This window comes from Natrix helvetica (assembly GCF_964273705.1).
Source record: "Natrix helvetica genome assembly, chromosome: 3".
NCBI classification, from domain to species: Eukaryota; Metazoa; Chordata; class Lepidosauria; order Squamata; family Natricidae; genus Natrix; species Natrix helvetica.
In genome coordinates, this window is record NC_138549.1 from 62,379,341 (window position 1) to 62,406,307 (window position 26,967).

At 40.2% G+C, this 26,967-nt stretch overlaps 1 protein-coding gene across 1 annotated transcript in view; it reads left to right on the forward strand.

Moving 5' to 3' along the window:
• Positions 1-1,124: 1,124 nt before the first annotated feature.
• Positions 1,125-26,967, forward strand: part of DDR2 (discoidin domain receptor tyrosine kinase 2) — a gene marked incomplete at its 5' end in the record, with an annotated part of 31,329 nt that continues 5,486 nt past the window's right edge. Inside the window, 10 exons of the mRNA XM_081949558.1 lie at positions 1,125-1,307; positions 1,810-2,053; positions 4,879-4,941; positions 7,429-7,559; positions 8,944-9,154; positions 11,770-11,993; positions 20,702-20,829; positions 22,202-22,393; positions 23,931-24,165; positions 26,226-26,375. Coding sequence (XP_081805684.1) covers positions 1,125-1,307; positions 1,810-2,053; positions 4,879-4,941; positions 7,429-7,559; positions 8,944-9,154; positions 11,770-11,993; positions 20,702-20,829; positions 22,202-22,393; positions 23,931-24,165; positions 26,226-26,375 — 1,761 coding nt within the window. The remainder of the gene's footprint in view (positions 1,308-1,809; positions 2,054-4,878; positions 4,942-7,428; positions 7,560-8,943; positions 9,155-11,769; positions 11,994-20,701; positions 20,830-22,201; positions 22,394-23,930; positions 24,166-26,225; positions 26,376-26,967) is intronic.

Sequence of the window (26,967 nt, forward strand, 5' to 3'; positions counted from 1 at the left end):
CTCACTTAACTAATGGCATGACTTATAGCCATAATTCTGGGCTCAATTACAATGGTAAGTCAAGGATTACCTGTATGTAGGAGTCACATAAGGCTCTTTTGCAAATGCTATCTACAAGAGCCTATGAATCTCTAAAGTGGCCTCCAAATCCTTTTCTTCCGTAAATTGCTTTTAGAATAAAAGAAGATAATCAGCCCTAGCTAAAAGAAATATTTTATTCTATTCCTATATCACTGTGATTAACTTGATAAATAACAAATCCCTCTATCAATGTCATTTATTACCACTGCTAAACAGATTTGTATAAAATTTTATATCAAAATGTACAACATAAAAGGAAAACAAGAAAAAGTCAAATACAATATAGGTGCAAATACTGAAATGCTAAGAGAACAACAACAAAATCTTTAAAGACTTCAAAGCCAAATTACTAAATGATTTTCTCCAGGGCGGCCTTGATAGGGGTCTGCCTCCAAATACCATCAGGCACTAGCGTTAGTACTGACCTGTGAGGAACTGCAGTCCTTAACTCAACACCCACGGTGCGTCATTTCTTGAAGGGGGCTTTTAACCTGAGACTATCAGTGGTGCATTGGTACCCTACCTGGGACCTGTCCAAGGTTTTAAACTCACTCACCGGATCTCCCTTTGAGCCTTTATGGACAGCTACGTTATGTTTTCTAACCCTTAAGGTGGCATTTCTCATTCTCTGCTAGGAGAATCTCAGAACTACAGGCCCTTTCCGCAAGGGAGGACCTCTGTATTTTCTACCACGACAGGGTAGTACTACATCTTGATCCCTCCTTCGTCCCCAAGGTGTGTACCTGGTTCCACAGGGCCCAAGAACTAATCCTGCCAAACTTCTGTCCGGCCCCTTCTCACCCCCTGGAGTGGCACACCTTGGACTTGGTGAGGGCTCTCAAGATCTATATAAAGAGGACTTTCCTCTTTAGGAAATTGGAAGCTCTCTTCCTGTCATTCCACTTGGCTTCCCTCGTCAGGAAAGTCACTTCATTGATGAAGTGCACTCCACCCCTGTACCGGACAAACTGATTTTGTTGAAATTCAGTAAGGAAATGCTAATCTTGTCCTTTTTTCCCCCTTCTCATATGTGTGCCATCAGCATGACAGAAGGATTAGGACAGCTAACAGATGGGGTTTCTGGCTTGGATGATTTTAGCCAGAGCCACGAATATCATGTATGGCCTGGTTATGACTATGTTGGTTGGAGTAATGAGAGCACCACAAATGGACATGTGGAAATCACCTTTGAATTTGACCGAATCAGAAATTTCACCACCATGAAGGTTAGTTGTTAAAATTGAAGCTTCATTCAGAATTCCTTTCAGGTTGCCAACTAAATATTTAGAGTACATGGAGAGTTGAGGGATCCTCTCTATACAAAAATGGTACCTATCTTTTTCATTAACTTATGTCTGTATAGTGAATTTTGTTTATGTGCAATTAAAAGAAATGAAAACAGAAAATTATGAATTTGCTCCCCCTGGAGACATTGCTGTGAATTCAGAATATTCCATGAATCATTGGCATATTAGTGTGTTCATATAAGCTTGAATACCAAGCTAGAATAGAGAGGGATTGAAGCCCTTGAGTTATATAAATTTGCTCTCCTAATTTGCAATTTCACAGACAGGCTGACTCTCACTGGTAAGTAGGGACATACTGTAGTATTTCAGCATATCTTATATTATACTTGCACACAAAGGAGCCACACTGGTTGGGACACATCATGGTTTCAGAGGTAAATAAACATGATCAGTTTATAGAACATCTCTCTCTATTACACAGGTTCACTGCAACAATATGTTTGCCAAAGACGTAAAGATTTTCAAGGAGGTGCAGTGTTACTTCCGCTCTGATGCAAATGAATGGGAACCAAACACCATCTCCTCGTTACTGGTACTAGATGATGTCAATCCCAGTGCTCGCTTTGTTACAGTACCCCTTTTCCATCGGATGGCTAATGCCATCAAATGCCAGTTTTACTTTGCTGATACCTGGATGATGTTCAGTGAGATTACCTTCCAGTCAGGTATGATGAAAGGAATTCAGGGTGTTAAAAGAAATGTAATATATTGAAATCACTGATATATTAATACATGAAAGGGACAGAGAGAGCCTCATCTAAGATGTTACTTAGAAATAAATTCTGGAGATAAAGTTAAAGATTATTTAACAAATTTCTATATCATCACCTACATGACTCTGGGTGGTTCACAGATAACAATGATGGATCTTATATTGGATTTTATGAATTAGGGCTTGCTACAATGCTATTACTAAATGCTTTGCCAGCAGCATTTCCCTCCAAGATCTTCGGCCCTCCAAAGGAGACAAAATAGGAAAATGTTTTAGTAAATAATATAGACTAAAACAGTTTTTTTCTTTTGAGTTGTACAAAGAATTTCTGAATTTGTTCTAATGCATGCAGGTCGGCCTGACATGTCTCACACTTGCTAGGCTTCCATAGAGAGCAGTCCCTGTTATCAATGTTGATAGGAGATTTACTGTATCTATTTGCTTGCTGAGGCTTCTATATTGCTTAATTCCCACAGGCTCTGAGCAGTTGGGAAAACAAAGCCATTAAAACAGAAGGTTTAAAAAAATTAGTTCCACAAAATATTCCCAATCAGCATACTATAACAGTACCATCCATAAAGGTAGACAAAACCTTCACTTCCCCACATGTTTTCCTGAACAGTCTTTGCAGTTTAATAAGATGAAGGTGGAGTGGATATCTGGAAGCAAGCTGTTGCATAGAAAGGAGACCATCACTGAGAAGAGGGGGGTGGGTCTCTGTAGATGGTGTTGTTACCTCAGAGGAGGAAAACCTTATCTAAACTTCTCTTCCCAATTATGCAACTTTTGATCTTACCTAGACAGACCCAAAAATAAATGTTGGAACAGAAGTCTCCCTTCCCAGTTATAGCACGACCTTTTGGGGGAGAAGTAGACAAATGTTAAAGTATGAGAGACCACAACTCAGCCTTTCAGCCTCATATTTCTTCTTCGATCTGAGATTTTAAATAGTAGGAATAAGAGTAAGACTCATTAGGGTGGCAAGACGCTCCAATCCGCATGATGAAATTCTCCTAACATTCTGAACAATGAGGTAAAATTGCACCATGAAATGTGGCCATTTTGCTGACAATTTTGGTCAGTCATCTTGGGATATTTTAGGTGGGCTACAGAATTGCATGCAGTCTGTGGATCAAAAGTTCCCCATCTTTATTAGACTGTTGATAGTAAGCAATAGATGTGGGTAAATAATTGTCATGCTTAGCAAAACAAGTAACAGAGATTGCCTAGATGCTGTTTATTATTAATATTATTAAATTGTATTTGCTTCTTCATAAATGTAATATTTTCCTTTTAGTGTAATATTACAGAAAATATTAAACTAATATGATAGAAAATATTTGACACACATTTTTTAGTTTAAAGTCTAGCATAAATCTTCAGTGTAATAAAGTTTATATAGTCTGACTACTGAGTTGTGAATAAAAACATAATGAGAGATGATTCTGTTTTAGATTGTAACTAAAGCAAATTACATTCTAAAGTTAAGGCATTAAGGCATTTAAAGTAAACCTATTGGGAAGGGAACCTGTCCCCCTTTTTGGTAAAGAAAAGAATCTTTGGAAAAGAAAATAATCTTCCACTGGAAAAAACCCTTAAACCAACCTACCTACCTACCTACCCTCCCTCCTTCCCTCCCTTCCCCCTTCCCTCTTTCTTTCTTTCTTTCTTTCCTTCCCTCCTTCCTTCCTTCCTTCCTTCCTTCCTTCCTTCCTTCCTTCCTTCCTTCCTTCCTTCCTTCCTTTTTAGTTCAATTTAGTTCAATTTAGTTCAATTTAATTTGAGAACTGTAATGCTGGTTCCAGTCTGTCAGAATCTGAAACCTTAATGATGATCACAAATATCAAAAGACTCTGAAGCAGTTGTTGTTTTTTTAGTTTTGCAAGAGATCCTTTCTAAATTCACACCAGGCTTTGAACTGGCAATCATTGTATTTCAATTATATTGCCCCCCTCCTTCATTTCTTTGGCTCATTCATGATGGGCTCAGATAAATGCCTCACAGGTTGTGGTCAGGTTGCAGAATGCAGGTTATACTCTTTTGGTCAAAGTAAAAGAGTGCAAAGTCTGTGCAGTGATGATCTACCCACTGCTTTTGCCCTGTATGCATTTGTTGTAAGATCAAAATAGGACAGCTTTGACACCAATATTCCTCTATGAAGGGAGAATCATCCAATTGGTGAGGCATTCCTCCTACCAGCTATGTATCTTTGATTATTTTCCATTGCAACTGTTCCTGGAGAAGTCAGACCTAGATGTGACCTGTAATTACTTTGGTACTTCTGAATGGTTTATCATAATTTACTTTATGTGAGGCTACTCTTGCAATCAGTCAAGAAGATTTGGTTTACAATGTTGCTGCCAGATTCAGCTTGTCATTGTCTGATAAGATATTCTATGTCCATTATAAATTTGTATGGATTATATTTGAAATCAATTTGCTAGATTTATTTTATTTGATTGCATATTCTCTTCAGTTAGCAAATACTTAGAAAAGTGGGATATTGTTATCAGTAATAATGCATAGTCCTTTCTTGTCCCTGAAGAAAACATTAGATTTATATCCAGTGCGCTTATACCTTTATGCCTTGTTTTTTTGACAAGCATATCCAATGCAAATGCAAATGCAGTTGAAACAGGCAGCTTTGGATGTGATATCCAACATACTTGAGCTCATTCAAATGGGTTCACTGTTTTTAAAGCAAAAGTTTACAATTGTCTCTTACTATGCTATGAATATGAGTAACATTTTCTTTTTTCTTTTTCTTTTTTTTCTTAGATACGGCTATGTACAACAATTCTGGAGCCCTTCCTGAGTCTTCAGTGACTCCGACTACCTATGGTATGTACGTTGCTATGTTGGGGTCTCTAAGAAAATATTCATAAATGTATTTTTATTTAGCACCACAACATTTGTATGTGTGTGTTTATATCAGGATACCACCCCCACCCTCCATAGCAGGATTCTTCTAGCAAGAGTGGATGCTATTGGAGGTGAAAGGAAATATTTTTTCTAAATTGGAGTTTTGAAATTTAGTATGTTCTTATTTGCAGCCCTTTTTCAGAAGCATAGCACTTTCTTAGTATATGGTATGCTATATGGTATAACAATAATTTTACTTACTTACATTCCCAACATTCAATACCAGTCTCCAAAGTTGTTCACCTCTCTTGTGTTAGCTTGAAATGTACAATATCATTGGGAAAATAATTAGTTGTCCAGGCTGTGTTTTCAATGATACCTAAATCCCAAGAATCAGTTGTTATTGGATATGAAGGTGGAATCATTTAGTGTACATGTTTGTGTATAAAGCTAAATAGTAAAAGGATAATATTTATAAAACCAGAAAAATAGCTTAATAAAGAGAAAATAGAACAATGCCCATGTATTAAAGAAATACAGATATGAAAACATAACACATTTACAAGATATTGTAGGGATTTTGTTATCAAAAAAAGGAACCTCTAATTCTCATTGCTGGATTCCAACTTTAAGTCCTTGTCATTTAGGTTCTCAAAATCTTTTTCTTTAGCACCTTCAGTCTTTCACTTCTATTTTGTTTCTGTTCTTTACTATTTCTGATGCCTTCAGTAGTTACTCTCCACACCTCTGTAAGGAAATCCATCTTTCTTTTGAGAACCATTCCTGCAGTGAAAGTTTATAGCCCTTAGACAGAGGTTTCCTACTATTGAGAGGTAAGTAAAATATCAAATGCTTAACAAATTAAACACCAAGAGACAACATAATGTTATAAAGATAGATTACAAATCTGTTCCATTCAATTGTGACATCATAAATTCCTAGGACTATGGAGAGACTAACTTTCTCCATGCCCCCTTGGCCTGTCTCCAGCATGACAAATGAATTAACTGCTGAGAAAAGAATCTGAAACAAAATGGAGTAAGGTGATTTATTGAATAAGCAGTAATTATGGAGCAGTTTCAATTTGAAAGCAAAAAGGTGCTTCAGAGAGTATGTGGGCACATACATAAGCCCTGTCAACCACAAGCGTCTTTTCCCAGGACTGAAATTGAGAAGGACAGCCATGTGATACTCATACAGCTCCTTTATATATCTCCATTTTAGTCCTGGAAGATAGAATTGTTCCAAAAAATATTTAACAAATACAGTAAAGCATAGGCAACCCATAAAAGATTTTAAAATTTAATAATAAAATATCTTTTTTGTGCCAATAGAATAGCAAAAGTTCAATCCTTGAGGGAAAGTCTTCCAGTGCTAAACTAAAACAGCAAAGCTTTTAACTGCAGTGATCACTGTCACATCTTCTAGTCACCAAATAAGGGTCTCCAGACATTATCTTGGGAACCAGATTGATGCAATATTTACAGCATCAGGAGATTGTGAATTCTAGTCCCATTTTAAGCACAAAACCAGTTACATGACCTTGGGCCAATCACTTTCTCTCAGCCCTAGGAAGGAGATTCTGGCAAATGACTATCTTGGCCGCAATTGCTTCTGGATTTAAAAAACAAAAAGTATCTGAAATTATGCTTCAAACAATGAACATACAAATGAATGTTTCAAAAGATACTGTTCTGTTTTCAGCTATTCACTAATAGTAATACTAACACCAGCACTGTGTTAGCATGCTTAGACTAGTTTAGTTATTAATAATTGAAAGTCTCTTTATGCTTGGTGGCTTGTCCAGCTTTTACTTATGTGATAGATTGGGTACAATAATTGTCATCTATTTAATTCAAAAATTCACATTAAAAAAACTGTTATCATGGTAAGAGAAAATTGAATCTTTCCAATTAATAAATGGTTTATTATATATTATTATTATGTGGTGGTGCAGCAGTTAGAATGCCATATTGCAGGCAGTTTGAGTCTTACCAGGATCAAGGTTGACTCAGCCTTCCATCCTTCTGAGTTTGTAAAATGAGGACCCAGGATTGTTGAGGGCAATATGCTGACTCTGTAAACCACTTAGAGAGGGCTATAAAGCAGTATATACTGTAGGTCTAAGTGATATTGCTATTATTTATTTAATTTATTTAATTTTATATTATATTATACAATTGTATAATTATATATCCATCCACCTCCCATGAAAGGGAAATGTTATCAATGACTGATGAGAAATTGCAATATTCTTAGGACAGAAAGACTTGCTTCATAATAGACATCTGGATCCTGTTTACACATTTATTGCACTTTAAAATGTGTGGTAAACTACCAGTGGTAATGTGTAGGAAGAGAGGACTGGAATCCCACAAGGGTTGGCAACTAACTGGCTTTCCTGTCTTTGTTTTCATCATTTCACCTAAAACGTATGATACACAATTATCCTTGTCTCTTCAACAGATCCTACTCTCAAAGTAGATGATAGCAACACTCGCATCTTAATTGGCTGCTTAGTGGCAATCATCTTTATCCTTGTGGCTATCATTGTCATCATTCTCTGGAGGCAGTTTTGGCAGAAGATGTTAGAGAAGGTAAGAGTACAGGCAGATGCTAGGAATGCTCATCATAAATATATGTTATTGAAAATGGCTAATGAAATTAACTTCTGGTCTAAAGGTCATTAATAAAAATTGGGAAATAAATGTGTGTGTATGCATATGCATGCTCATCGGTGACGTGCAGTCAGGTGAGGCAAGTGAGGCATAGCCTCACCACTCTCATCATGAAAAAAAAAAGTAAAAGGAAAAAGCTGAGCTAGTTGCTGCCTCACCGTGGATGACTCTGCTTAACCTCACTGGTGCTCTCCCTCCCCAAGTGTAGTGACTTCCTCCCCAGGCCCCCATTCATTTCTCTCTCACACACACACAGCTGGATAAAACTATATAAAATTCTAGCCCGCTTCACTGATTACAAGTTTGAAAAGGCAACATGGCTCCACCTGCAATCAAACTACACTTGGGGAGGGAGAGCACAAGTGAGCACTGAGGAGACCACAGGAGGAGGCAGGAAGCCAGGCAAAGAGCCATGCTGTAGTACACACACTTCTCCCCAGCCTCTTTCTTTTGGAAGGCTCGGCTTGGCTCTCCTCCAGCTTCTCTGCCTCTCCTCTCACCCCAGCCTGCCAGCAGGAGGTGGTGGGTGGGCTTTATTGTGTTCCAGGCATTTCCCACCCAGACAGCAGGCTGCATTTGCAATGGTGGAGGTGTTTGGGAAAGGCAGCAGGGGAATGGGGGGGGGGGGGTGGCAGAGGAGCTGCTTTCAAGCCACTGGAAAAGATATCCAATCCAACTTTTGTGTGGGGGGTTTGTTTGAGAGTGAGTGAGAGAGGGAAGGGGTAGGAGAGATAGTCAAATCCAACTTCTCTGTGTGTGTGTGTGTGTATGTGTGTGTGTGTTTGAGAGAGAGGGAGGAAGGGAGAGAGGGAGGAAGGAGGGGAAGGAGAAGAAAAAGAAAAAGAAAAAGAAAGAAGGAGCAAAGGAGAAAAACAAATGCTGTCGCTTTAAATTGGAACTGAGCATGCCTGGCTGTGGAATTCTGGGAGTTGAAGTCCACAAGTCTAAAAATATTTGAAACCCAGCACTGTGTCAGTGCCTCACCAGTCATAAACCTCACCGCACGTCACTGATGCTCATGCATATTTTTTATGTATACATAAGTTCCTCATGCACACAAAGAATCTTGATATAAATATGACTGATTGAGTCACTGCTCAGTGATCCATGAAATCATTTGTGAACAGAAGAGTACGCAAATATGAAACCTGGCACATTAAAAACTCTGTACCATGGAAATCTTCTGTTTTACATAAATATTATTTGAACAGAGATGCCACCTTATGTTGGAATCTGCTCTGTAATATACTCTATCAATTTATAGTGAATATGAACATCATACATGTTTTCTTTTGATTTCTAGGCCTCTCGACGGATGCTGGATGATGAAATGACTGTGAGTCTCTCTCTACCCAGCGAATCGAATATGTTCCACCACAGCAGCTCCACACCATCCAGTGAACAAGAATCAAACTCCACTTACGATCGCATATTCCCCCTTGGAGCTGACTATCAAGAGCCATCGCGATTGATCCGCAAGTTTCCAGAATTCATCCCAGGGGAAGATGAGGCAGGTCAGATTGCCCAATAGGTTTAAAGAGACTATGAACAAATTCCCACTTCTACTAGAATAATCTAGAACAAGAAAGTGTGGCTTAATTTTAATTATCTATGTGCTTGCCATTTGATGAGGTAAATTCAGTGGAATTCTTTTTAAAAGAATTATAAACAGGTATGGGAGATGCTACTTTTAATTGTTCTCTATCTTCTGCCAGAAGGCAACAGTCTAAAAAGATTGTAAGCAGGATGGGAAGAGTCTCTGAGAATGTTATGCAACTTCCTCAACAGCCAGATGCGAAGATGTCATCCAGGGCTGGTAGCTGGAGCCCAGTGATATTCTGGGCAGTTTTAATTATTCTCTGTAGAGCTTTTTTGTCTGCTGCAGAGCTGCTCCCATACCATGCAAGAATGCCGTATGTCAGGACACTCTCAATAGTGCTGTGATAGTAGGACAGAAGTAGATGCTGAGATAGATTTATGTTCCCTAGCATTCTCAGGAAGTACAGCTTCTTCTGTGCTTTCTTCACAAGCATGTTAGCATTCATGGTCCATGAGAGGTTCTCCGAGATACAAATGCCCAGAAATTTAAAACTACCAACCCTCTCCACCTCCTTGCCATTTATGTACAATGGTAAATGTACATCTCTCTTCCTCCTGAAGTCAATTATAAGTTCTTTAGTTTTTTTGGTGTTAAGTGTAAGATTATTTTCTTTATACCACAATGTCAGCCCTTGCACTTCCTTCCTATAAGCAGACTCATTGTTCTTATTAATGAGCCCCACCACTATCGTGTCATCCGCAAATTTAATAATTGTGTTGGTGTTATACAATGGGGTACAGACATGTGTGTACAAAGAATAAAGGAAAGGGCTTAGCACACAACCCTGGGGGGCTCCTGTGTTTAATATCAGAGTAGAAGAGTGGTGAGATCCCATCCTTACTGACTGTGGCCTATCTGTCAGAAAATCCTTTATCCACAAACAAATCCTCTGATTTATACCCAAATTGGACATTTTAAGAAACAACCTATTGGGTAGAATGGTGTTAAAGGCAGTGCTATAATCCACAAATAGCAAACTTATATTTAATTTCCCCCCGCCCCCTTTCCATGGCTCCAGAGCTACTTCTGTAACTCTAAATTCACTTGCATTATATCAAACACACCATGGTTGTATCTTTTTTTCTTCCATTGTCCCATGACATTGTTTTCCTCTTGTCCCCATTTCATGAGTGAGACAGCGTTAAGTGGTCTTCAGTTCTAGTAGAGTTAAAGTATTGCTTCTCCCTTAAGCTGATGGCATCCAAAACCAGCAGTTAAATATTTCACCCAGTACATCAGAGTCAGATCAGCAGATGTCAGAGGGATCACAGAGACACATAAAGAAATATGTATTTCGGTCCCTGGTCAATCTTGTCTGTCATCATTTGACTATTGCCTTCTAAAAAGTGGGACACAGCAGTGCTTAGCTTATGGCCATCCAGATTTCCACAAGAGTGGTAGAAGTGCATTTTTAAAGCAGATATTCTCCTTCTGGAGGTTTCCAAGACATTTAATCTCATAATATATATCCTATACCAGTGATGGCGAACCTTTTTTGGCTCGCATGCCATAAGGGGGGGGGGGAGCACAAACGGGTCGTGCACGGGTATGCTGCACCCATAATGCAACACGCGACCCCCCCCCCCCAGTGTGCATGTGTGCATGAGAGGTGCTCCCCTCCATTTTTTGCATGCTTTTTTTGCCCTCCCCAGGCTCCAGAGGCTTTATAGGAGCCTGAGGAGGGTGAAAACAGACGCCCCCGCCCTGCCCTGGAGGCCCTCCAGAGGCTTCAGGGACCTTCAGGAGGCTTCCCTGAAGCCTCCGGAGGGCTTAAACTGGCCCTACAAGCGAACCGGAAGTGGGTTATATAATTAAGAAAATCAATATGAATGTCATGGATTAAGAAGAAAGCATTTAACTTGGTGCAGTTAAAGCTAGCTATCAAATTCAGCTTTACTTGTTGAATAATTGAACCAGCACAGGCCTATGCCTTAATTAACTGTAGCCCACAGTTAGCACTTAGCACTTCTCTAAGCGGTTTACAAAATCAGCATATCACCCCCAACAATCTGGATCCTCCTTTTACAGACCTTGGAAGAATGGAAGGCTGAGTCAATCTTGAGGCAGTGAAAATTGAACTGCTGAACTGCTAGCAGTCGGTAGTCGGCAGAATTAGCCTGCAATACTGCATTCTAACCACTACGCCACCACAGCTCTTAGTCTGATCGATGTTTATTTTTATCTATAGCTTACTTGGAGTTCCTTCTTTTGGCAGTCCTTTGTGTCCTGCAGCATCAGTCAGGCTCTCTTTCCAGACTTCTCACTGTTTATTGTTCTTACTGTTCCCCCAAAAGTGAGAACAATTAACCAGCAGAATTTCTTTGTCTTCAGAGGTTGTGGGTGCTCAATCATTGGAGGCTTTTAAGAAGAGATTGGACAGCCACTTGTCTGGAATGTTATAGGTCTCCTGCTTGAGCTGGGGGGTTGTACTAGAAGACCTTCCAACTCTGTTATTCTGAGTTACCAGCCATCAAAGCTCAGGATCTTCTTCATTGAGATTTTCTTGTGTCTAATCTTCTCTCCTCATAGGCTGCAGTGGGATCACCAAGCCAACCCAACTAAATGGAGCCGAAGGGGTTCCCCATTATGCAGAAGCAGACATTGTGAACTTGCAGGGAGTCACAGGCAGCAACACCTATTCTGTACCTGCAATCACCATGGACTTACTCTATGGCAAAGAGGTGGCTGTGGCTGAGTTCCCTAGGAAGCTGCTAACTTTCAAGGAGAAATTGGGAGAAGGACAGTTTGGGGAGGTAAGAACTTGTTCCACTAGTTCTTTACAGTAGATATATCTTCAAAATCTGGGTGGAAATAAATCATAAAACTGATGTAAAATTTATGCTACAGCAGTTCATTACTTCTTTGCTTTCAATCATTGTATGTAGGTAGTCCTTGACTTACAGCAGTTTACTTACTGACCGCTTGAAGTTACAACAGCACTGAAAAAAGCGACATATGATCATTTTTGACATTTATGAGCATTGCAGCATCCCCATGGTCACATGATTTACATCTGGATGCTTGACAACTGACATATTTATGATGGTTGCAGTATCCTCGAGCTATGTGTATCCCCTTTTGCAACCCTCTGACAAGCAAAGTCAATGGGGAAACCAGATTCATTAACAACCATCTTACTAATTAAACAACTGTAGTGATTCACTTAACAAACGTGCAAGAAAAGTCGTAAAATAGGGCAAAACTCACTTAACAAGATTCTAGGTAACAAAAAGTAAATATAATAATATTTTCTTGATTTGAAAATCCTCAATGGATCAATTCCTGGTGACCCAGAGAGTGAACTATTTTTTATATACATAAAGTTTTTTATTTTTTCATTTTCATAACATATAACCACATGTATACTATTACATAGCCAACATCGTATTATATTATTTAATGTTTACATCAATTCGTCTTACCATCAACTCCCAAAAACAATTATTGGCTCTTCTGCTCTCCATACACCATATTTGTACCTTATCCATCACTTTCTTCTCCCTACCTCCTCTCCCTCCCTACCTCCTTTCTTCCCTCTGTCGTCCTTCTCTTCTCTACTTCCCCTTCCTCTCTCCTTCTCCTCTCTCCCCTTTCCACTCCTTCTTTCTCTCTTCCTCTTCCCCCCTCCTGCCCTCTCTCCTATCCCTCTTTTCTTCCCTTACCACTCTCCTCTACTTCACACTCTTCATCTCATTTACTTGGTGTATTTCAGCTTCTGAGTGAGCTCCATTTTATGTTGATGGTATTTATAATTCCTTTTCAATATACATATTTAATTTTAACATATATCTTCCTCCTTCTTTTTTAAAAAGAGAAAAAATGTATACATATATAGTCATTGTGCTTTTAAGCCCCCCCCCCCCCCGCCTAATTTGGCCAAGATGTAGACCTGGTTACAATTCTCAGATATTCTCCTCATTATATTTATATACTTATGCATCCTTACACACCCCCACTTTGTAATTCTGTCTTTAAATCTCAATAGTTTCCCATTGTAAGTATATTTCATGTTCCCTCTCCATTTTTCCATATCTTGGTTTAGGTTACCCTTAATTGTCTATAAATAGCAATCCTTACTGTTCAATGTTCATTACAATTCCCTTAATCTACTATATAGAATAACAAGTGGTAAACATCTGTTCATCTTAGAAGTTCTATATATGTTCATGTTTTGTATATTTTAACCCATGCTTAATTGTCCTTCTATTGTCATATTCAATCAATTAGAATTATCATGTATAAAAGTGAATCACAAACCTCTCCTTTACAAACACCCCATATCAGTTTCATATTTGTCCATATTCCATATATTTTAACCTTTATTTAATTATCTTTCCATTATCATATTCAATCAGTTAGCAACTCAATTTTATTGTCATATTTAGGAATAAACCCCTTATCTCAGCTTTATATTTTCCCATATAACAATTTTTAGGTGTCTGATTTTTTCCTAAGTCTTTTGTCCCACTTCTCTATTCCTGTCTTCTCCCTTTTCTTTGTTTTGACACGTCCACCCTCTTCAATTTTCCCCAAGCCACCGTCAAAGAAATCCTTTATATTTCCCTTTGTTGGGGCGTAACCTCCTTCTTCAGTTTTCTTTATGCCACTGTCAACCTCTGAAACATCCTTGGTCTGCTTTTTATTTCCTTTTGTTTGGACACATCCCCCCTTTTCAATTTTCCCTATACCACTGCCAAACCCAATTGAGTTTTTTGTCTGCTTTTTATTTCCCAACGTTTCTACCCCTTAGTTATCCCTCCCTCCTTCTTCTTTCCCTTCTTCTTTAAATACCTGCTTGAGTTCAGAATTCTATTTAGGCTTGATTTTAATGATTTATGCATATTTTTTATAATTTCACGTAGTCCTTCAAATTCCCACCTTTCCATAATGTCCAGTTCCAAAGTTACAGTTAATTATACAGTTCTTATTTCAGAGTTCTGGTCCACCTTAAATTTATCTACTTCAGTTGCTGTAGAAAAGTGCAATGGGAGCCATCTTGGTCTTTTGTTCTTCCTTAATGTCCAGTTCCAAAATTGCAGTTAGTTATACAGATCTTATTTCGAAGTTCTGGACCACCTTAAATTTAGCTAATTCAACTAATGTAAAAATGGAAGAGAAGCTGGAGCGATCTTGGTCTTTTGCAGAAAAAAAAAGAAAAAAACTTCGTATTTTCCCAGTTCTTGATTTTGTTATTATTTTTTCCCTTGCTACCTTCCACCTCTCAAAATATATTAATTGGAACAAACTTGCATACAGCCAAATTTGGGTATGTTTCTTGTCTCCTGCTTTTCCAAGTTCTGATTTATGGCAGTTGGTTAATTAAAACTTCTCACATAAGCAAGATTGGGTTATCAGTGAGAAAGTAGTCCTTTTTATTGATTCCCCCCCCCCCCCTGTTGCACTCCACCTCTCATTACTTAGAGTTGCTTAAGATATATTAGTTGGAAGAAATTTGGATGAACTAAATCACTTCGGAATGTTTGGTTTCTATTTCAAATCGAAAACCAAATTTAGAGTTTGTATTTGAGTGGGTTTGTCACTTCTCTGCTTTCTCTCTTTCAGTCTGAATTGTTTCAAACAGATGGCTTTTTTGGGGGGGCTAGTGTTTCAACCCTACATTTTCCCTTTCTTTCTTTTCTTTTGCCAAAATCCAGATCTGTCTATTAATATTATTTGTACTCTCAAGATTCTTTGCCTTTTCCAAGTTTTGATTTATGACTGTGGGTTAAATGAATCTTCTTACTGGTCTTTCATCTCGTCCTCACATTCATAGTTCCTTTGCTGGAAGCCAGCTTCTTGGGCAGCCATGTTGCCATGCTGCCGCCCCTGCTCCGATTCAGAGGGCAAATCTCCGCCCTGCGAGGGACTTATTGCCTGCCTCTGGGTCTGATGAGACTCTGACCCTTCTTCGCCCCCCCTTCCAGGGGGGTTCTGATCAAAAAAGGATCTTGGGTTAGGTTTGTCAGACAGGGTTCATGTGAGGCTCTTGAGAGGTCACTCCCACACCCACGTCTGTTCAGCTGGAGAACTTCCAGTCAACTCAGAGTGAACTAATTTTTGAGGTTAGAAGAAGTCTCATTTTAGATTATACAAGTTTGCCCCTCATCATAAACATATATCCTTGTCTTTCAGTCTAGAAAGCAACCACCATCCATCCCCTGACAGGATCCCTCACTATTAACTCAACAGTGTCAGTCTTTATAGCACTTGGTTACCTTGCCACCAACAGCTACATTTGTCCAGTATTGTGTAATAAGGGTGACTATTGCTCATTTTGCCTCTGGTAAATCTATAATTAGAAAAAGTGTAGGTAGCAGTAAAATAATTAGTTTTGCAACAAATTATTAGTTTAGCTCTTAGATGAAATAAACGTCCTTCTCTTTCCAATTCAATCAGCAAACAAAACCCAGTGAAAGCACTGGTAATACTTGAATATAAAAGAATGATTAAACCAATAATGATATTTCTTCCCTGCAAACATTTCATACTCTAAACAAGAGTCACAAGAGCTTTCTATGAGAGGAGAAACAAAATTATGTGCTAAAGAACTGGGTTAACCTCCAACAGCTGTAACAAATAAAGATGCCTGCCTGTTTTGGCATTTCATTTCCTGATTCTTTAGCCCAGCTATTAACAATTTAATCTCTCCTCAATCTTGGGACAACCTATTTGATACATATGCTTATTCTTATGTTCTGCCACCAGATGAACAACCCTGCCTTCCAAATAGCCTTTGGCCTGAACTCAGTAGTTTTAAAAAAAATTCCGCTGAAAAATAGCAAAGTTCCTAGCAAAGACATAATTCTACCAGAATTTTTAAAATTTAATCCTGCTATCTCTAATAGTCTGCCTTTTTTCTGCCACAAATAACTCCTTGCAAATTCCCAAAGAGTGGCTTGATTCTATCAATTGGGACAAATTTTCCTGACAGCTACCACCCTATTAATCTCTTTTCTGTAATGAATGACTAACATACATCCATTTTTATACTATAAACTTCTGGATTGGATTCTTTCTGAGACATTTTAGCCACAGAACAGGCAGAGAAATTCAACTATGGATCAAAGTACAAGACTATACCACCTAGCTAAGACATATTACATCTTCCAAAAGATAGCTTTTATATCACTTTCATAAACCTAAATTGGTCTTGATGCCGTGTGAGAGATTCTGGAGGAAATAAAAAGATTACTAACTCAATCAATTGTTATCCTAAAAGGTGTAAAACAAAGCTGTAATCTTTCTCCATTGTTGTTTAATCTATACAGTAATGATTTTGTTGATGTAAACCAGTGGTTCCCAAAGTGGGCGGTGAGATGGCTTAGGGGGCGGTAAGAGGCAAGGGGGGTGGCAGGGGGGTGGTAAGAGGCAAGGGGGGTGGCAAAGGAGTGCTGGAGGTGGCCTCCTCTAGCGAGCCATTCAGAACCAGGTTGCTCACTCACCCCCGCCAATCCAGAAGCTGCTCGATCGCTCACTCCCCCCGCCCATCTGCACTATGCTAGCCCTGCCCACTCACTGATTGGCTGGCTCACCATTCGCCCTGCCCGCCTCTAAGAGTCCTATCTAAACCCAGTTATCTTTTTTTCTGCTTGGCTTTCTATAGATAGGGCTCTTAGAGGTGGGCGGGACGATTGGTGAGCCAGCCAATCAGTGAGCGCAGGGCTAGCATAGTGCGGACAGGCGGGGGGAGCGAGTGATCAAAGGGAGGCCACTTCGCCTCCCTTTGCTCCCACTTTGTCTTGATGAGGTCGCTGCAGCTGCGGGCGCGGATGGACGGAGGTAGCCAGAGCAGCGGGGAAGCCCGAGGGGGTGGGCGAGCGAGCGAGAGAGCTGCCTGATCCTCCATTGCTCGCCCGCCCAGGCCGCTCTGGCTACCTCCGTCCGTCCGCGTCCGGAAGCTGCAGCGACCTCATCAAGACAAAGTGGGAGGCAAAGGGGCCTCGGTGCCCTGCCAGATCCTCCTTCGCTCGCTCGCTATTTTGCCTGCATGGGGTGCCTCAGCGGAAGCCCTTTGCTGGCGGCCAGACCTCCCCTCCCTGGGGCGACGGCCCATCCATGCTCACCATCCCAGTAGCGCTGTGGCCGCCCGGCCTGCGAAGAGAGGGAGGGAGTAAGAGTGAAGGGTGGGGGAGAGCAGCAGAAGGGCTCCGCATTCCCCCCCCACTGGAGCCTTCCCAGAGGAGGTGGGGCTGGGGAATGTGGGGTGGGGGTGGGGTGCTGTCTGGAGTTGGACTAGATGACCTCTGGGGGTCCCAACTGGCCCTTCTGACTCTGGAGACCAGAAGCAAGCAAGCAAGCAAACACACACACACACACACACACACACCAAAAGTGTCTGGTTTTGAATATAATCCTCCCTAGTGCTTGGGGAAAAAATAAGAGGAACATTTGGATATACATTTTGAATTAACTTGGGAAGAAAATTGCTAAAATCATGTTTAGCTGTGTTCTGCATTAAGGATTCATGCACTAGCATTTCTTGTTGAACTAGCAGAGTAATATTTACAACAGCCAGCTAAGATAGTTTTATCTGTCTTATAATGTGCATGGGTAGAGGACTTAGGCATAAGTGCAATGTTTGCCTGTGATTATATAATAAATTCACAGCTTATACATTTGAATTAGATGTTTTTCAATTCATGTTTAACCTACACTTGATATACTTGTATTCAATACCTAAGGTGGTAATTATGTCAATGGAAGAGATAGGAAATTGCATTAGTGATATATATGTCAATGCATTGATTTGTACTAAAAATGTTTAGTTTAAAGAAGTTATAAGGAATCACAAATATGAATGTGGAAAATGTAATGTAGTTGTGGATGACCCTTTGCATGAGTTGTATTGGGAAAAATAAAATAATAATAATAATAATAATAATAATAATAATAATAATAATGGCATAATTATGGCACAAACCAGCAGGGGTAATTCCAGTGGTAATCGGCACACTGGGTGCTATTCCAAAAGCACTGGAATTACATTTAAAACAGTTAAAATCACCATCAGTCAAATGCAAAAAGCTGCACTGCTTGGAACTGTACGTATATTACGAAAATACGTTACGACGTCCTAGGCCCCTGGGTGGGGCCCGACTAGTAATCAATGCCAAATCCGGCGAAACAACTGGCCGCTGTGATACAATCGTATCGTATAATAATGATGATGATGATGATGATGATGATGATGATGATGATGATGATTCCCCAAAGAGGTAGAAGGTTACATTTTGGTAGAGTTATTCTTTGCTTCCAAACTGTTGAGGAAGGGGATTGGACTCCATTGTCTATATTTCCCTTTCCATCCCCATGGTTCTTTAGTGAAAATTATAACCCAAGAACATATAGATCTGTTAAAATGTTCCCATTCTCACTTTCCATATTGGGAATCCCTAGGTACCATGCAATAATCTCATCAAATAATTCAAGCAAATGTTGGTGACATTGAGCTGAAGCCAAAGTTCAAGAAATCGTACCAAGAGTTTTGGTTACAGAAAGAAACTTCTGATCGCTATCCTGCACTATGGACAGTGGTTAAGAAGCTCCTTGCTGCATTTCCAACATCATATTTGGTGGAACATGGCTTCAGTGTGGTCATCCAACTTCTCTCCAAGCAAAGAAAATGACTCCAGATTACTGAATGTGGTGATTTAAGACTCCTGCTAAGTGGCTTAAAACCAGACATTGGGAAACTGGTATCATTTCATCAAGCCCATCCATACATTAAGAATTTACTGAACAGTGAAGTAGTTACTAAATTTTACTAAGTTTACTAAGTTACTAGTTCTTGATAAATGACTATCAGACTTTGAAAACCTGGTATCACTGGATCATGTTCAACAGTCCTTCGGGAGAGGGTGCGGCTAAGAAATAAATATATTATTATTATTATTATTATTATTATTATTATTATTATTATTATTATTATTATTATTATTAACAATTTTGTTGAATTAACTAACTACAAAAGTTTTTAAATTGGATTTTGAATAAATGTGCAATTAATTGTCACAGTTTTGAATTTTACTGTTACTATCTTTATTCCTTCATGCAAACCGCCCAGTCACATGACTCCCCCAGCCATGCCCATCAAGCCACGCCCACAGAACCGGTCGTAAAAAAATTTGAATTCCACCACTGGGGCGGCGGCACTGAGGATCAGTTTGTAGCACCAAGGGGGCGGTGGACTGAAAAAGTTTGGGAACCACTGATGTAAACCAACAATAAACTAGAATTTTATTCTTCATCTCTCACCCATCTTCTTATTCCCTTTCTTCTCTATTCTGATGGCTACTGTTTTTGTAACCCAAGTAGGCCTGCATAGATGCTTTGAAAGTTTATATTTGTATTGTCATAGGAAACATCTTGATATTAATTGCTCTAAAAGAAGGATCCAAATATTTTTCAGAAAGTGCCCCAACTCCATGATTAAGTGGATCATCAAACGACAGATTTATTGATCATGTTATGACTATTAGATACTCACTTTCAATCCTCTACTTTTTTGAGCAATGAACCAATGGAGCTTACAAGCCCCCAAAGCAAATATTAAATATTCAAGACAACATAGCAACAATCACATACCAGCAGCTATTAAACAATTTATGGATAAAGTTTTGATTTGAACCAGATATATCTGCTGACATTTCTTCAGTTTTAAGGGATAATATTATTCAATAAGGGACGTGGTGGCTCAGTAGCTAAGACACCGAGCTTGTTGATCAGAAAGGTTGGCAGTTTGGCGGTTCAAATCCCTAGAGCTCCCATTACTTGTCCCAGCTTCTGCCAACCTAGCACTTCGAAAGCATGTAAAAATGCAAGTAGAAAAATGGGGATCACTTTGGTGAGAAGGTAACAGCGTTCCGTGCACCTTTGGTGTCTAGTCATGCCGGCCACATGACCACGGAGATGTCTTCTGACAGGGCTGGCTCTTCGGCTTTGAAACGGAGATGAGAACTGCCCCCTAGAGTCAGGAACGACTAACACATATATGTGAGGGGAACCTTTACCTTATATTATTTAATACTGCAGTTAGATAACCAAAGACACAGGATCATTTATGTTGCTCACAAAAGTCAAGGATTAATCATTAATCTGTGAGATTTAGATTGGCACCGATCAGATTTTTCTAGGTGGTCAAGTTGCCCTTTTCTGTTTAATATCCTTGAAGATAATAATTGTTTTGTCTGTGAGACTTCTCTGTTTAATATCCTTGAAGATAATAATTGTTTTGTCTGTGTGTCTTTGGATAAAGGTTAAACACATTGGAATGCAAAACAGATTATCTTGACATCCCCCAGTATATTTGACCCTGAAATTAATAGTATTTTGGATGCATTCCTACTCTTCACAGAGAATAGGAAATGAAATCTTATGGGGCTTTTTGTTAAAATCAAGACCTTCTGTCTATGTAAGCAAGAGTGACCTGTCAAACCACTTATGCCTGTTGCTTTTTCTCTAGGTTCACCTCTGTGAAGTGGAAGGAATGGAGAGATCTGTGGATCAGGATTCTTTTCTGGATGGTAGTGTCACCCAGCCTGTCCTACTAGCTGTGAAAATGCTGAGAGCTGATGCCAACAAGAATGCTAGGTGCTTGGAACAAACAGAAGAAGAGGCTGAATACAGCTGCAGTTCTCAGGGTTAAACGGTGGAGTCCTTGGTCTTCTGAGAGCTTGGCTGTTTTCCCAGAGATATTTCATTACCTGACTAGATATCATTAGATGTTACTGAGTCACATAATGAAAAGTCGGCAAGGAAACAATCAAGCTCACAGAGCATCAAGGACTCCACAATCAGTCAATGGGTATAAGCATTTTTGCTGTTATACAGAACTGACTGAAAAGTAAAAAGTCACACAATGGATTACATTTCAAATATAGCAAACTGGCACAGGACATTTCTAAATCTTCATGTTAAAAATGTTTATTATTTCATGGCAAAATTAGATAAAATGTTCAAAACTGACCCTTCAGATTGGGTTTCTCCAAAAATAATGTAGTAATCCCATAAGTGAGTATTTAAGGCTTTATTCCAATGCACTTGGGGATAAAATAAGGTTATGACATTCTGAAATGCAGGGAAAAAGAAAGACCCTGTAACCCTTCTGCTTGTCAGGGAACTTCAAAACATTGATGGCGAGTGGGCTGCCAGCTTGATTTTGCCAAGGGCAATTATGATACATTTATCTTGTTTTTCTTGAAGTACCTAATCTTGCCAAAGATGAGACTATCCCAAGGTTAAAGTGTATTGAACATGAGAAAGAGCATCCCCTCTACCCAGGTGTTCTAGACCAAAGAAAGGTCAAAAACAGAGTATAAGTTTCTAATGGTTAAAATAAATGCTTAATTCTGTACTGTATACTCAGCCATTACATGGGAATATTGAGTTCTATGCATGTAAGGAAAAAAAGGGTCCACACCACTATCTCCAACTGATTTTCTACAGCGTTACTACCAAAGGTACAATAATTTTAAGAGGTGGGGGGGCATTAATTTTCAATTCCCCCTGTTCCTGATTTTATTATCAATTAAGGCAAATATAATGAATAGCGTAATTGTCATAAGAATTGATGCATTGCAAAGGTTTTGCCACTTCCTTCATTTCAGAGGCACTTGTGCTGGAAGCCTTTTTGGTGCATTGTGTCCTTTGTTAATTAATATACATGTTGGGGTTTCAGCTGCTGTTTGAATTTTTTGTTTCTTGCTACCTAAACAACCTGGGCAAAGAGGGAAGTCAAAAGGATTCTGACAGCTTGTTGCCAGTCCAAGTTAAAGAATAAATTGTTGGTAAACTGACCCAGTAAATTAATGCCATATATTAAAATAATACACATACCGGTAGCTTGTACATAATGCTTTTGAATGTTCAAACATCTCACATATATTTTGGCTTCTACTCCATACTAACAAGTTTTCAACATAGCTCACTAATTTCACCTTTACATGGCTTTTGTTTCTGGCAGGAATGACTTCCTCAAGGAGATTAAGATTATGTCCAAGCTGAAGGACCCCAATATAATCCGGTTGCTGGCTGTGTGCATCACTGATGACCCTCTCTGCATGATTACTGAGTACATGGAAAATGGTGATCTCAACCAGTTTCTGTCTCGTCAGGAACCCCAAAACTTATCAGAGAGCTCCACTCCTCCTGTCAGGTAGAAAATAAGGGCTCCCTCAATTCTATCCTGTACAGTTTTTCTTGTGAGGTAGGCCTGTTCCATTTTTCAGTTGAACACCTATCTTAGCCTTAGATTGTGTCAATCGTCCCATTTGGCACATCTCAAAAAGAAACTCCTGGCACATAGGAACTACGAAGAGTAAAACTATTGAAAGATCCATTTAGGCACAGCAGAAGCAAAATCAGCTCTAAGGTTTTCCCATGAAATCCCACATAGGTAAAACTCCCATTTCACCCCTGGGCCACCCATAGTTCATTGTCCACCAATTACACTCAGTACTTTTGTATTGGGAAAACATTCTGAGTTGGCTGATAGCTCCGAGAACTTGGCCTTGGTGGATATCTCCTCTCCAGCAGCAGAAGGCTCTCATGCACTCCTTAGCCCTCCCCCACCCCCTGCCTAGGAATTTACCAATCCCCCTCCTATTTCTGTTTGGCAAACTGCGAGTTAGAAGTTGATGCAGGCAACGATGAAAGGGAGTCAGCTTTGACAGATTGTTCCTTATTGTTTGATTGCAAATCCCCATCCAGATGACTGTTTGTCTTTCAAAAGAAAAGTTGCACTGCTAAACATGGTGGAAACATGGCACCCAGAATTAAACTAGATAATATGTTAATTGTGTACCATGCTGTTCTACTCAAGTTTTAATTCACTTTGTGGCTAAATACATAGTGCTTGATCTGTCTGGGAATCCTCAGGCCTAAGGAACCTCAAGCTTCCTTAAATTTCTTGTTGTATAATTAAAATTTCACCCCTAGCCATGAGAGATTTCTATTTGTTTTTTTTAAAAATTACAGATAGTCCTCAACTTACAGCTATTCACTTAGTGACCATTTGAAATTCCAAAAGGCACTGAAAAGGTGACTGCTTTATGACTGTTTTTCACACTTGCAACTATTGAAGCATCTCCATGGTCATGTGATCCAAGTGTGGGTGCTTGGCAACTGGTCCATGACTGTTGCAGTGTCCTGGAGTCACATGATCACCTTTTCTGGCCTTCTGAAAAGCAAAGCCAATAGGGAAGCCATTTAGTCATTTAATAACCATGTTGCCAACTTAACAACTGCAGTGATTCACTTAACAACTGTGGCAAGAAAGGTCGTAAAATGGGTCAAAGCTCAATTAACAAATGTCTTTTTTAGCAACACAAAATTTGGGCTCAATTGTGGTCATAAGTCAAGGACTAACTACCTGTGTGTCCATGAAAGTTTTTTAAGACAATCATGATTGTAGGGATATAGTAAAGGACCCGGTGGGAATAATTCTTTCTTCCCCAATTGTGATGGTTCTGATCTTGATTGGACTGCAGTTTATTTAAAAACACACAAGTGGAACTTGAACAGAATACCACACAATTTATGTATCATCTACTTTAATCTGTAGAAGATTTGATAAACCTTCTAAGTGGAGATCCTTCTCTTTTGTCCTGGGTGGCTGATGGAATGTGTGGCATGTTTGCTCTTTAAGACTGCTGCAAGGATCCATTTTTGTTTCTTTTTCTTCTGTCATTCAGTTATGCCAACCTGAAATTAATAGCTATCCAGATTGCTTCTGGCATGAAGTATCTTTCCTCCCTGAATTTTGTTCACCGAGACTTGGCTACTCGCAACTGTCTGGTGGGGAAGAATTACACTATCAAGATAGCAGACTTTGGCATGAGCCGCAACCTTTACAGTGGGGACTACTACAGAATCCAGGGCCGGGCAGTGCTCCCTATTCGCTGGATGTCCTGGGAAAGCATTCTTTTGGTGAGCATGTTGCGCTTGCTATTATGACTACAGAGGTTAGTGGAAATTTTTAGGGATAGCTGTGAACTAATGGCCCACTTAATCTAACAATAGGGCCTGCTCTTACTTTCACTTAATCACATCAAGCATCCTCCTTTTATTCTGCTGTGATCTCATGATATTGCCTTTATCTCATCACCAGCACATGCATGAGATATCTTTATACCATATTTATCTGTGCCAGTATTAAAGTATCATTTCACTTTTATCCTAATGCACATTTAATCATGGTCTAGACCAGTGGTGGGTTTCCATTTTTTTTACTAGCGGTTTGCTCGTGCATGCATGTGCGCTCATGCGCATGCACCAGGGATGGGTTGCAGGCGGTACGCCCCGATACGGGCATACTGATGCCTGCTGGGAGCACTGGGCACCATTCTGGTATGGTGCTCCGGAGGGCCCATCCGCCCGCTGTCCTTACCTATATTTGAGCTCTTTGGCGCAGCCGCACATGCACACAGAGCATACGGCGCCTGCGCGATGCTCTGCCGAGCAGCTGGAGAGTCGCAGGAGGTGTGCTGCACGCATTCATGTGGTGGAAGCTGAGCCGTACCTATTGCAACGAGATCCGGAACCCACCACTGGCACGCACGATGCTTCTGCGCATGCGCAGAAGTGTCTGGACAGGTGGGCAGAGCCTCCTGCCGCTGCTACTACCGGTTTGCCCAATCGAGGCCGAACCAAGAGCAACCCACCTCTGGACTAGATCACCCATGATTTGTTGGGCCACAATTTCAAAGATATTTCCTTACCTAAACAAAGAAACAGAATGATTATGGGCTTTAAAAAATAAAAATAAGTGGGAGCGACTTCCAACTTCCAAGGTTTCCTTGTGGGAAATGGGTAGTGAATGTCAGAAATTTTCCTTCCCTTCCTTCCCTCCCACATTCTTTGTTCTTCTTTCCTCCCTCCCTGTTCCTTCCTTTCTTCCCTCCTTTCCTCTTATCTTCCTTCCTGTGTACTTTTCTATACAGCTGCTTCTTTGAAAAGTTTCAGCACCAGATGAAGACTGAAACATGAATAGATCTATTCCAATTTCCAGAAACATACAGATCTATATGATTCATACATTTTTATTTTCCTGTAGGCAGTTTTTCTCCTTGGAGCTGCTTAATTTTTATGGAAACCATGAATCTCTGATTAATATATCAGAGAAGCAATGGGTGGAAACTAATCAAGGAGAGAAGCAACTTAGAACTGAGGAGAAATTTCCTGACAGTCAGAACAATTAATCAGTGGAACAGCTTGCCTCCAGAAGTTGTGAATGCCCCAACACTGGAAGTCTTTAAGAAGATGCTGGATAGCCATTTGTCTGAAACGGTATAGGGCAGTGATAGCGAACCACAAGTGGCACGCGGAGCCATTTGTCAGGGCACGCGAGGCACTGCCCTGTCAGCTGAGTTCACCTTTTTAAAAGCTATTTTTTGCCTTCCCCAGGCTCCAGAGGCTTAATAGGAGCCTGGGGAGGGCGAAAAGAGCCTCCCCCACCCCCCCGGAGGCCCTCCGGAGGCTTCAGGGACCGTCCAGAGGCTTCCCTGAAGCCTTCGGAACGCTTAAAACCACCCTCCGAGCAAACCGGAAGTCACTTCCGGTTTGCTTGGAGGGTGGTTTTAAGCTCTCTGAAAGCTTCAGGGACGGTCCCTGAAGCCTCTGGGGGGGCAGGGGAGGCTCTTTTCGCCCTCCCCAGGCTCCTATAAAGCCCCTGGAGCCTGGGGAGGGCGAAAAAAGCATGTAAAAATGGGGGATTGCGCGTTGTGTGCGCATGCGCACTGGGGGGTTCGCGCGTTGCATTATGGGGGCGGCACGCCCGCACTCTACCCCCCTGCGCTCCCCCCACTTGTGGCACGTGAGCCAAAAAAGGTTCGCCATCACTGGTATAGGGTTTCCTGTCTAGGCAGGGGGTTGGACTAGAAGACCTCCAAGGTCCCTTCCAACTCTGCTATTGTATTGTATTGTATTATATTGCATTGTATTGTATATATAAGTCATTTTTATTTTCTCGCCTCTGTTCCTCCAACCAGGGAAAATTCACAACTGCAAGTGATGTGTGGGCTTTTGGTGTTACACTCTGGGAAACCTTCACATTTTGCCGAGAGCAACCATATTCTCAACTATCTGATGAGCAAGTAATTGAGAACACCGGAGAATTTTTCAGAAATCAGGGACGACAGGTATGAAAATATATGAATACTTTAGATAGATAGATCTTTGCAGACTCAGAAAATGGAAACATTATTTGATCTATTGAGGAAACAATAGAGGTAATCCTTACTTAACAATGGTAATTGGGACCAGAATTTCCATTGCTAAGTGATGTGGTCATGAAGCCTGATGATATGACATGACCATCCCACTTAGCAACAGCAGTTCTAGTTCTTTATGATTACAATAGTTAAGGAATGGTGTGATGTTGTTAAGCACGACATCTCATGGTCACCCTTTGCATCCTCATGCCGACTTCCCCACTGGCTTTTCTTGTTGGAAGGTGGCAGTCAAGGTTGTAAATGGTGAGCATGTAACCGGAGGATGCTGCAATGTTGAAATAGTGACCGGGTGCTGAGTGAGTTGGCATTAAGTGAGGACATTCGGTACTTCAAAAATCTATAGTGTTTTAATATGCAGTTCAATATCTAGCTATGAATAATTTCTGTTCACTTTATTTGCTTGAATAGGAATGCTTTCCCCCCTCCCTCATGTTGCATTCACTGACTGGTTAAAAAAAGGGGGGAAACCCACCAATTTTACCACTCTTCCTGACACCTG